Below are 12,449 nucleotides of genomic sequence, written 5' to 3' on the forward strand. Positions count from 1 at the left end.
ATTTAATTTTTCTATTAAGATATTTATTTTGTAAATTTTACTCATGCATATTTTGACGTAAAAAAGACTTGAATACTCTCTACCTCAGATTTGTTTAATGTTTCTGCTGTTTGGCAAGTGTCTGTTGTGTTCTTAAAATAAAGAGTTGTTTAATTTACCAATTAACTGTCAACTGTTTCTCAACTTTCACTCAGGAGAAAAAAATCTGCCCTTAAACTTGAAAGAAATAATGATTTGACATTTATCGTGATAATTATCGATATCGACTGATATTAATTTTTTTTATCCTGATAATGTTTTTGGCCGCATCGCCCAGCCCTAGTGGCATACCTTATTTAAACTTTTTCAAATTTTTGTTTCAGTTGAATTCCAGCTTCCCTTCAGCTTTTCTTTTTTTTATCTTATTGGAATGCAAGATTATCTTCCCTCTTTTTTTTGTTAATTTAGAATTGATTATGATTTTTGCTATACCTACCGAATCTGAAAAAGCCTGCTGTGTAGTTTTCACAGCTTGGCTCACGGCTACGAATCCTGCGGCTGCACACGGGAAAAGGAGTGACCGAAAGCAGACCCCGCCTCCCGCCCACCTTTGAGCCAATCGCCTTTTAACACATCACAGTCAGCAGCACCCTGCACCAGAAGTTAGAGGCTGACTGGAGGACATCACCTCCACGCTCCCGTATACCTTTCAGGGATACCTGCATCTCAGAATGGAGAGTCCTGGGCAACTATCACCCTACTCTCCTGGGGAATCCGAGTCACAGTCAGCTAGTGACATCTACCATGCTTGAATCCGTGATTATAGAGCATTTGGGGAAAGATAAAGTCACAGAAGTCTGAATTATTCAAAAGATAAGGATTTATTCTCAATCTATAAACAAAGGTAAACTTGTCTTTTGCAAAAATAACTAGTGAAATTAGAGCATGATTGCAATTGCTTGTCAAAAGTAGTTGTAGTAGCTAATTCTACACATACAGAATTTAAAATAATAATATAATCAATTGTAGCAGAAAAGTTAGGCACAGGAGAGAGAAAAAAATGTCCTTAGGGTGGGTTCACTTCAATACATCAGTCCGTCCATAATCCACCACAAATGTGCAATTTTAGTACATCTGTGCAAGGATACAGATTCATCTCATGACAGGTCCACACTCCTCATGTGATCACACAGTGCAAGATGAAGGCTGTTATTAACTAGACCTGAGAGCACTTTTTCACTGCTGCTGGTTTACATACAGGTATGTATCGGAATACAGTGGACATTTACAGGCACGAAAGTCTAAATTTACTATTGCTAAAAAAACATCATCAGTAAGCCTGTGTTTAAAGCAAAATCTCCGTCTGAAATTAAAAAGTAATTGACCTCCAGACACCTCCAAAGTGAAAGAGAAAGGCATGATCTGTACGTAGCTTTAACTGTCCAGCAAAAAGTGTAGCATATAAACCTTTGCCTGAACGGTTCTGTTAAGAAGTAAAATAAGTGTTTTCTTTCATTAAAACAGATAATTATGTTTCCGTCAATGTGTTTTACCTTTTCCAAAGAGTCTAAAATTCCTCTTCGGTGTACTCATGATAAATCATCTCTGGCCTACAGGTTTCCCCACGAGGGGTTAGTTAACTCTGGTGTTTGAGGCAGGTTAAGGCAGAATTCACTCTGTTGCATGAGAACCATGGCTTGTGGAATATCTGCAAGCTTTTCAAGGAGCAGCAGGGCTGCTGTATGCCACACTGAATGCCACACTGGGGAAAGCTGGGCACGCTGTAAAACTTGGTCAGCTTTTTCAAGGCACTTTTTTCCAGCAGGATAACATTTTTGGGGAGACTGGAGAGGAGGCCCCCTTTCGCGCACGGCCCGTTTCTGACAGACCCCTCTTGGGAGAGGTGCTGGAGGATGTTGAGGTCTTTCAGGACGCTCAGCGGTTCGCTGTTACAGCTCAGGGAACGGGTGTTTTTTTTCTGCCCTCGTCCCGCAAGGTGGCTGTAGACCTGGGAGGCCTGCTTGAACTTATTGACTTTCTGAACCTCCACAGGGAAGGTGTCATCGAAAGGGTCTCCCAGTGGCTCAGTCTGTAGACAGCCAGAGTGTTTATCCCCATCTGATTCGCTCACAGGATGTCTCCTTGTTGCTCTAGGTTTCTGGGGCTCGGGCCCGGACAACACTTTAGCTAAGACATTTTCCCCGGCGTTACTGCTGGTGTGAGACAGCTGCTCTACAGTGCCAGAGGAATGGTTCTCTGAATCCCTGAGGAGTATTTGGGCAGCGGTCTGCTGGATGATGCCCCAGTCTCTCAGGATGTCCTCTTTGGTAGTGAACTGGGAAGTCACTGTGAAGCGTATCACCAGGGTCTTACGGATGGCTGCTGGAATGAGGAACATGGTGCCTGATTTTGTCAACGACTTCAAGAGCTCTTCGGTCAGAGCATTTCCTCCCTGCACAACAAAAAAAGAAAATACTCCACTTAAGAAAAACAGAAGGCTTGACAAGTGGAGAAAAGCCTACAAAGCCTGCAAAAACAGGTTTTCCTAGTTTATTTGTCTTACCAACAATTCACAGATCTTTTGCAATCCGCTGCAGGAAAACAGTGTCATTGACCTGCAAAGTATTAAAGTCTAAATCCCAGTTTATTGCTACTTCAGCATAACCAGAATGTCTTAACCTTTGTCAAGCAACTGCTACAGCAACACTTCCCCCTGCTGGTAAAACATGGTAACAGCAAATAAATTACTAATCCAAACAGCATCTACTTTTCCTGAATAGCCCACCTTGGAGGAACTATCTTTCTGAAACTGAAAATTAAGAACAGAATTAAGAATTAAATTTTCCATATCTACTTTTAATATTATCCTACATTAAAAGCATATATATATATGTTCCTAATTTGGGATAATATATTCTCCACAGGAAACATTTTATTTCTTTATCCTTTAATTCTTAGTTGCATGTCTCACTTTCCAGTTTTTTTGCACATCTCTCCTTTGTAGATTTTTGTCAGCCCAATGTAATTAATAGGTAAGATGAGAAGCCGTACCATGCATACCGTACAAGTTTCTGTGCTTCACTCATACACACCTTCAAGCAAAACACCACCAGTCCAAGGTGTCTCTGCGCTGGAATTTCAAAATTAGGATCACTCCGAACGAGAGACTCGAAGAGCTTTGCCATCTCCACACCCTGAGAATAAAGGAAATGCACAAGGGAAGTATACAGCTGACAAAGACAGGAAACCGTTAAGTGTGTAACACCCATGTGCTTCAGACGAAGTAGCACTTACGTGACGGACGTGTGCCTGAAGGTTTTTTACTCCGAACGAGCGCATCACAAACCACAGTTTAAGGGAGCGAAATCTTCGGCTGAGTGGGATCTGCCAGTGCTGGAAAATGATACAGGAGAATAACTCTGGTGTGGGTGACATACAGTACTGAGCCTGAGCCCCTTCCTCTAGGCAACCCACTTGGCCCCGCAGATGAGCATTCTCTCCCTTCGTGAAGATCGAGAACAGTACGAAAAGGGGAACAGCGTAGAGTCATGGGTACATCTCTGGGATCGTGGGTCGTGGGTTGGAGGCTTACAGCAGCAACCTGGTTTTCCATAGAGGTCCCCCACCCACTAATGACCAGGCCTTCCTTGGCTGATGAGATCCAACAGAATTGGGCTACAAGGTGGTAACATGGCTGGTTTTTGTTGTAGCACCATACAGTATGCAACATTCACATTATGTTAATGCTTTATTGTGCCATTTTTCCATTTAAACAGAGAGATCAGGTAAATAATATAAATAATGAGTACGACAAGGAGTCCAATTGATAAGAGTACAAAAACTCAGAAGTACCATAAAGTCAGTGGCAGCACCAGAGTTTTCATGCCTGAGGTAGACTGGGTTGACACTGAAGGTCTGCTGCAACTTGTACTTATCCTTCACCCTGTAACGACAAACAAAGAGGCCCAGTTAGCGTCTTTCTGCGGGGAAGTTCAGTGAAATGTGTCTTTAACAGGAGGAAGCCCCTTACCAAAAAGCAGTGCAGTCGAAATGCACCATCATCCACTTGGAGGGGTTGAAGACGAACGAGTCGGCAAACTCGACGCCTTTGAGGAAGTCCCTGAACTCTGGACAGAAGAAGGACGTCCCAGCGTAAGCGGCGTCTATGTGCAGCCAGAGGCCTTCACTGGCACCTGAATGAGGAATGAGACAGCCGGTCCTTTTTCATCCATCCGCCCATTTTCTAACCACTTTATCCAAATCAGGATCACACTGGATGAAAGCCAGCCCATCACAGGGCACACACGCACACAGACACGCACACCCTCACACCAGGGCCAACTTTCCCAGAAGCCAATTAACCCACCAGTATGTCTTTGGACTGTGGGAGAAAACCAGAGCACCTGGATGAAACCCACAAGAACATGGGGAGAACACACAAACTCCATGCAGCTAGCAACCCAGGGCTTCAGCGCTGCAAGGCAGCAATGCTAACCAGTGTGCCAGCACGCCATTCCTGCTTTTTTCATTGCATCAAAAAGTGTACAGTGCATTCCTTACCAACAAAATACTCCACTCTTTATGTCTATTCTATGCCTATGAGGTATATGCATTTATCAAGCGTGGAACCAGTTTACAAAAAGTAGTGTACTACCTCCTTATCCCCACCGTCTCTGTAGGGAACTTGCCCAGCACTGGGCAAATGAGACCTTGCACTGGCTGAGTGGCTCTCATCAGCACAGAGCTCTGAGGAGCACAGTAAAATACATCATTGCTCCAGTCTAGTACAGCCTTGTGTGGCTTAGACTGTGTACATTACTGATAAAATTGGGATAATTACATTAATAAACATTCATAAATCAATCCTAGGTGGACCCTGTCCAAGAATTTTTACTATTTCCCTAGGGGGCTCTAAAGACGACCGAAAGGGGCACTTTTGATTCAAGGCTCTTTCCAGGATAAACCCTCCTGAATAGTTCCCTGTAGCCAAATCAGACTGCTTCTGCTGTGCACACTGTTAGTCCCATTGAAGCTCCAGAGCTGGATCAGAGACAGCTGGGAGAGTCAGCACAGGCAGGTTTGTGTTTCAGTTTCTAGAGATGGAAAAAGATGTTGCTCCAGGTGTATTTTTTTTAAGTTAAATTAAACAGAAGGGAAACACTTCAGTAATAAGTTTAATCTCAGGCACCAGTGGTTTTGACAGGCTCACAGTAATTATAAAGATAAATTTAGCGGAATTGACTTACAAACTGGTCCCAGCTCAGACAAGCGGTCGAATGAGCACACTCCAGTCGTGCCCAAAGTTGCACAGACCTGAAAAGCAACATGAAGATAACTATTTCAGGTACATTAATTCTCAAGATTTTTTCCTTCAAACACATACTAAATGCGTTACCAGGTGAGGAAAAATAACAATTAGAAAACAATTTACAAGTATTCAAAATCTTCTTAATTTCTTGAGAGTGAACAGTGAAACACGAACCACAGGACACAAGTGGTAACTACATGGAAGTGTGTCTGAAACTGATGACTGGAGGCACTTCTTTACACAAAGGGTGGTGGGAGTATGGAACAACCTGGCCAGCAATGATGTTGAAGCTGATGTCCTGGGTTATTTCAAGAAAGTGAAAGAGATCCTTGAATCAAGTAACTACTAGATAGGCCGAATTGCCTCCTCTTGCTTGTAATCTTTCTTATGTTCAACAATACAAATGACTGAAATTATTGCTGATTTTGCTAATGATTATTATTATTTTGTGTACAGTTTTTAAGTGATGTGATTTCCAGTCCTGGTCCTGGTGACCCACACACCTGCTGGTTTTTGTTCCAGTCGAGCCCTCACTGACACAATCAAACCCTCCACTGAATAATAATAATAGTGATGTGAATTGTTTGTTCCCAGCTTTTAAACTTGTTGTAGCTTTGCTGTATTCTGTATCTCACACTTGGGACTAGAAACAAAATGCAGGTCCAATGGTCCAATGAAGTGCCTTCGCAGATCAAGGATGGCTTCAGTTCCGTCATGAAGTAATGAAGGCGGGATGGAGTGAACACCAGCAGGTGTGGGGGTGACCTGCACCGGGACCGCGAGGCGCTGGCGTAAGAGGACGGAGCACCCCACCAGCACCGGCACGAGGCCTCTCTTCCTGTCCTCTTCGATCGCCGCTCGCAGGGTCTCCCCTCGGAGAGAGAACTGCTCGTCCGCGGGCAGGAAGCGGATCTTCACCAGGGAGATCAGGCCGGCCTTCTCCACTGACGAGTGCGCCTTCCGACAGGAAACACGCCGACGTTATCTCACAGGCAGCACGTCGACCAAACAGCAGCTCCGCGCCGAAAACCCTTCACAGACAGACTGCGGTGCTCGCCTTTCAGTGATGCAGCGCTTCCTAACCCGCCTCTAAGCAATAGTGCAACCTCAGTGTCCTGCAACCCTTACTCTGGCAGGAACACAAACCATATGCCTCAAGTTAGCTGTGCAATGCCTCAGAACTCAATGCACCTCTGCACTGTGCACTTCTAACTTGGACTTCCACATATTTATTGTGCGCTACAACGTATTTATTGTTCTGGGTGTTACTATTCAAGAAATTTAAGGAATATTCTGCAATTTCCCTCACGGGATCAATAAAGTATCTATCTATCTATTAGGTTTCGTTTGGTAATGTACTGTTTACATTGTGTGGTGTTGTCTGCTATACTGTGTACTGTATGTCCCCAGAGATCAGCGCAAATACGAATTTCAATGTGCATGTACATACGGCAAGAAACTCCGCTACCTCTCTACATTCACTCTAATCTGGAATGAGCTTTGCCTTTATACCAAATAATACACATTTTTAAACAAAAGATTTCAAACATTCAATATACGATTTTCTAGATTGTTGTGTGATGGAGTTTTGCCAAAACGAAAATCCATCCAGTTTCTAACTGCTTCCAACAATTTTAAAGTTTTACCAGAAGCCAACCTACCAGTGAAACTTTGGACTCTGAGAGGAAACCGAAGCACAAAATGAAATTGATAAAAGTAATAATCAGCGCCAGCAGAAACGACACTTGCTTGGTCTGACGCGTAGGCAATGAGCCGCGAATTCAAAACGGACTCGTCTGCCGCTGGCTCGGCCTCCTTCATCTCCAGGATTTTAGCCTTCCTGGCCGCCAGCAGGGAGATCAGTGTAGACTCGCTGACCGTGCTCTGAAAAAGACGCGCGATTAAAAGTGCGATGCTTCCTTACGGCTCGTACCCGGAGAAGACTCGCTCTCATGCACTTAGGAAATGTGACTAACGAGGTCTTATCCAGGAGTTACAGTCCTCCGGCGTGCGAGAGCCTCGTACCTGCAGGACCCCCCCGCCTCTGCTGTCCGGGTGGTGGTGGAGGAAGTGGTCGGGCAGGCCGAGGGCCTTGGCGAGCCAGTCCAGCACGTTCATCTCCAGCTCGGTGCACGCTGGACTGGAGGCCTGCGCAACGACAGCACAGCGCGGTCACTCCCGCTGCCTACGGATCCTCAACGCCCTGAGCTCACGCTGGCGACCACAGCGCTTGACTTTTGAATTTACTGTTTCAATTACTTAGAAATCGTACTTTCGGATGCGAGATTCTATCAGAACTGTGACTTTAACTCTCTTGAATTCTGTTGAAGTGTATAAAAAGCCGCACTGATATCACTGGTAATGGTAGTGTGTGGTCATTGACCCGGCCTGTTTGGTGGTTGCCGCGTATAATAATTAGCATACTCTATAGTCTAACTCCTGACGTTTCTACGTACATTTATTATACTACATAAAACATATCTGGTCGCTCCGTTCGTGCATGAGACAGAATTCAATGTTATTTTTCATTTATAACGGTCCGCAGCGCACGAACACCTCCACACACATGGGCTCCGGTACTGAGCAGGTCAAGAACCGAACCCGAGAAGCCGAGCAGCCGCTCACCCAGGTGAAGCCCAGGCAGTTGATGGCGTCCGCCAGCATGTCGCCGAGAAGGGAGGGCCAGGAGGTGAGAGCGGGAAAGTACGCGTGCATGTGGGGGCTCTGCCAGTGGACCACCTACAACACAGCAAAGCACAGCGCCGGGGGGCGCACGTCAGTCCTTTCCACCCCGCACAGCTTCTTCACGAGTTTTCCCGATTTGTATAAAGCCGCCATGCAGCGCGTCGCTTTTCCTTTTCTATAAGGCCCTGAGACACAGATAGGATGCAGAATTAGTGTTTTTATCACTGTCTGAATGACTGACTGCATAGGACAGTTATTTTAGTACAAGTTCAGGTGGGTAGCTGCGCCAGCATGCGTAGGCTGCAAAGGAACAAGTAATAGGTTTATTCCATGCTGAAAAAAAGAAGAAAGAGAACACAACGTTTCGGCAGTGGAGCCTTCTTCAGGTGTGAGAGAGACAGGGCAGTAGGCAAAGGTAAAGTAGCGGGAGAACAAAGGTTGGGAGGGAGGAGGAGTGAGAGGCGGGAGTAGGGGACAGAAAGAGAGGCCAATCAAGAGGTGTGAAGTCAGAATGGGTGTAGAGAGGTGTGAAATGAAACTTCCAATGAATGGAGAAAATTTAACAGAACAGTAGTCTGTCGTTAAGGGAAGGGAGAATGTGTGATCCTAGCTGCAGAATAATAAATAGTAAATTATTCTGATCACACATTTTAATACAAGGCCGCCCTTACTCTCTCCCGTTGTTCAGACCGTTACAGTCACCTGGATCTGAGCTAGTTCTGCGGAAGACGGCGCTCTTACTATACAGAACGTCTGCTATCGCAGGTACTGTAGGCAAGACCCATATCGGCACTGCTGCCCTTCTCGGAAATGAACAGTTTTGTCATAAATTAGGAGCGAGATACTGTAGATTCAACATCGTTTTGAGGGAAAAAATGCATTCTGTAAATAATGTATAATATATTCTTTAAATACTACTACAATACTACCGACAGCAACTACGTGGAAGTACAAAACTGGTTAGTGAATAAAATGTTAAAACATAATTATCATTTTAATTAGCAACGGAGTCATCACTATTGATAATACTTACTATATACTGTACACCTCGAACACTGGTGAGAATGCCGCATTTTCCTTTCACTCAATATTATTTTATCGAAACATGCCCTTAAAACAACGTATCACTTAAAATGTTGTGTTATTATTAAAAGGTATTCATTACAAAATGAGAATAAGTTGCTTTTTCAACTACATCGAACGTATTTGATTCGTTCTTTATAAACTAGCAAACACATGCAAAAGCAAAAGGTTACACATTTTTATTTTTTAGAACTGACTGGACAGAGCTTACAAAGAGGTCTCTTTTACATCAATGCCAGCTGCCACAACTTCACCGGACAAATATTTGTGCATTTTAATGGATTTATACCTAGGCTGTGGACAGCTTTATCACATGAAAAGATATGATAAAGCTAACATAAATTCGTAGGCAACTCTAAATACAATTAGACCTGTTATTTAAGGTGTAACGACTGTAATTAATAAGTCTAAACTTTATTTTATATAGCGCCTTTAAAGGTGGCTTCTCAATCCGCTTAATATCGCAAAGCGCTTAAAGCTAGGTGTGACGCACAATGCGGAGATAGTATGTAAAATGAGCAGAAAAGTGAGTTAATTCAGGTTGGCTGTCGGTGTAATATGCTGAACTGCGAACATGGTTTCCCTTCCTGGTCCCGGTGGGCAGTGTGTCTGCGGGTGTAATTCTAACGCAGCTCTTGAAGGGTTAAACCAGCAGGTGACTGACTTAGCCGGCTCAGGTTCACAACTTCTGTCCCGTTCATCCGCCTCAGACACACTGTCACTCTGGGATGAGGACTGGATACCTTCTCGAGAAATCAACAGACTTTTCCACCCAAGGTATACCTGTCGGCGTCAAACCACCGGTAAACTTGAAAGTAACAGTAACTGAAAGGTTGAAAGGAATAGTGACGAGTAAAGCACCGTTAACATCGAACTCCGCATGCCTACATACTCCTACGACACCCACAGAAGTTGGTATAACTTAATTTTGCCCCTGTGCAAAAACATCCTGATCACCGCTGAAGACATAGCAAGCGAGACCGGGATGGTCTCCGGCCCCCCCGCGACCCCACACTGGATAAAGCGGTTAGAAAATCGATGGGTTATGTCCATAAAGTTACTTATGCGTAGTGTGACCAGGGTTAATAATACCTTGTTCAAAAATTCCTGTAAGAGTGAATTAGTACATCACATTTTAACGTTCAACATTTCGTCTTATCAGTTACTGACTTGCACCACAGACACCGCAGGTGTAGAAGCCTATCAAACCGGATGCTATAGTAGTAGGCCTTCTTAAGGTTACCTAAGTCCTCAAGAAGAAGTAAGCAGGGAAACATACCCCTGGCATGATTATTTTCTCGACGTCGCTGAAAATGTTTTCCCAGGTTTCTGGTTCCGTCGGGGCGGTGTCGGGTAGGAGCCGGCGCATATACCCAGGCTGCACGTCCGGATTCACCCGCCTGTCTCTGATGTTGGTCAGGTAGACAGAGATGTAATCAATCAGCTCTTTACCTGCCGCGCGGGGGACATTGGAGGTGATCAGCCGACAGTTGTTTTAGAAAAAAAAATGCAGTGTAATGCTTAAGCAAAGTATCACACGTTTACTGCTAAAAAGAAAACATTTTTCATGAGTGTCGTTATCTTTTTAAAATAAATTAAAATAATTAGAAAAACGAACATCGACATTCAATGTATCAATAAATGTGTCTAGCCTGCCACATATTTCAAAGTGGACACCTGTGAAAAAACTGGATTCAGAGTAATGATACTTATTTTAATTTATATATACCAACTTTGTGAACAGTGCAGTTAACTGCAGTTAAACAAGGCAAGGTTCTGGCATAAAACCGAATGAAAAGACGTTCAGATCAGAAACTAGACGTGCCCAGCACTGACCTCTCCTGTTGTACTCTTCGGACTGCATCCTCGGCGCTCAAGTAAGAAGCCACAGACGCAAGTGAGCTCTCGATGTAACACGTCTGTTCTGCTGTTTTGTGGGCAGCGAGGAGTTTTTATACTCGCAATCAGCGGCGGAAGACGTCCTCTTTTGTAATTATGACGTCTGATCTCAAAAGAGTACACAACAGACAAAAAATGACCCCCCGCCATATTCAGGCCGTCAATAAAATACGAGCACACACAACTAATGGAAGACATTAAACTAGGCTCACCTCAATGGAAAAACTGAAAAGTATAAACACTCTTATTTTGAAACTGCGCATATTTCTTCACAGATTACGTCCTAGAACGTTTCATGGCAATAATATTCCAGCTCTTTGGAAGTAGCAAAAAGATTGTATTTAACCTTTAAAATGAGAATGGGGATTTACAGCATGGATCAACTAAGAATGTAAATTTACACTTAAAGTTTTGACGTTCAATCAAGAAAAATCATTACTATACCAGTGCTGATTATACATTTTGTACGGCACTGGATAACATGTTATGGGATAAAGTTGATACAAATCATGGCAATTCATTACCATGAACAGATAAAGAGACATAAACCATAACCATAGTTACCTGAAACCAGATAACGAAACGCCCATCGTTTCATTATACCCTGGTTTGTGGCAAAAACAAACAAGGAAGAGATCCTGAACATCTCATTAAAAGATAGGGTTTTAGCAGCCCCAATTGCTTTTTTAGAAACCACGGAACGGAGGTTTACTTTGACCGGCGCTGAACAGCGTATGAATGAGTGATATTTACTCGGCCGCCTGATCGAAGCCGAGCATGGGAAAACCCGCACATGGCAGTATCTTCCACAGGCGTGACGAAGGCTTTTTATGCAATATTTTCGTGCATTACTGCGAGCAAGGCATTATGGCTTTTCTGCAACAGGTGTTCTTTGTTTGTTACCGTGTTTCCTTTGCAAAAGCAAATGAAATTCACAATCACAAAAAAACGCGAAAAGATTCCTATCGTAGGTTTATTGAATGCTACAGTGGACTCCAGCTGGATTATTGGCACCACTTGATAAATATAAAGAAAAAAAGAAGTATAAAACAATAAGTTCGTTAAGATATATATTGCCAACATAAGGAATTTATTATCCTGAATTAATGATTCAATAGAATCAACCAAGATAAAAAAAACTATTATTTCCCCCCAAATAAACAATTATTGGCACCCCTTTTTTGAGTACTCATTGGCAGGGATCCAAGCCCATTCCTCCATGCAGAACCTTTCCAGATCCTTGAGGTTTGTAGGTGTGCGCTAATGGACAGCCCTCGTCAGCTCAGACCACAGGTTTTCAATAGGGTTCACGTCAGGGGACTGAGATGGCCATGGCCAAAAAGTGTGTTTTGGATCCTTGTCACATTGAAAGATCCATCTTCGGCCAAGACGCAGCCTCCTGGCAGAGGCAACCAGGTTTCTGGCCAAACCGTCCTGGTTCTTTTGAGAACTCATGATGCCACCGATCTTAATGAGGGCCCCAGGACCACTGGCA

At 43.8% G+C, this 12,449-nt stretch overlaps 1 protein-coding gene across 1 annotated transcript; it reads right to left on the minus strand.

The window, feature by feature from the left end:
- Positions 1-967: 967 nt before the first annotated feature.
- On the minus strand, positions 968-10,919 carry hdc (histidine decarboxylase). The gene is made up of 13 exons (XM_088921545.1): positions 10,892-10,919; positions 10,335-10,507; positions 7,913-8,026; positions 7,313-7,435; positions 7,037-7,171; positions 6,101-6,244; positions 5,226-5,292; positions 4,010-4,172; positions 3,832-3,922; positions 3,274-3,372; positions 3,072-3,173; positions 2,747-2,788; positions 968-2,431 (listed from the first exon to the last, which is right to left on the minus strand). The coding sequence occupies exons 1-13, from the start codon at positions 10,917-10,919 to the stop codon at positions 1,616-1,618; spliced, it is 2,097 nt and encodes a 698-aa protein (XP_088777671.1). The 3' UTR covers positions 968-1,615.
- Positions 10,920-12,449: the final 1,530 nt, after the last annotated feature.

The sequence above is a fragment of the Atractosteus spatula genome, chromosome 7 (assembly GCF_055471065.1).
Source record: "Atractosteus spatula isolate fAtrSpa1 chromosome 7, fAtrSpa1.hap1, whole genome shotgun sequence".
Classification (NCBI taxonomy): domain Eukaryota; kingdom Metazoa; phylum Chordata; class Actinopteri; order Semionotiformes; family Lepisosteidae; genus Atractosteus; species Atractosteus spatula.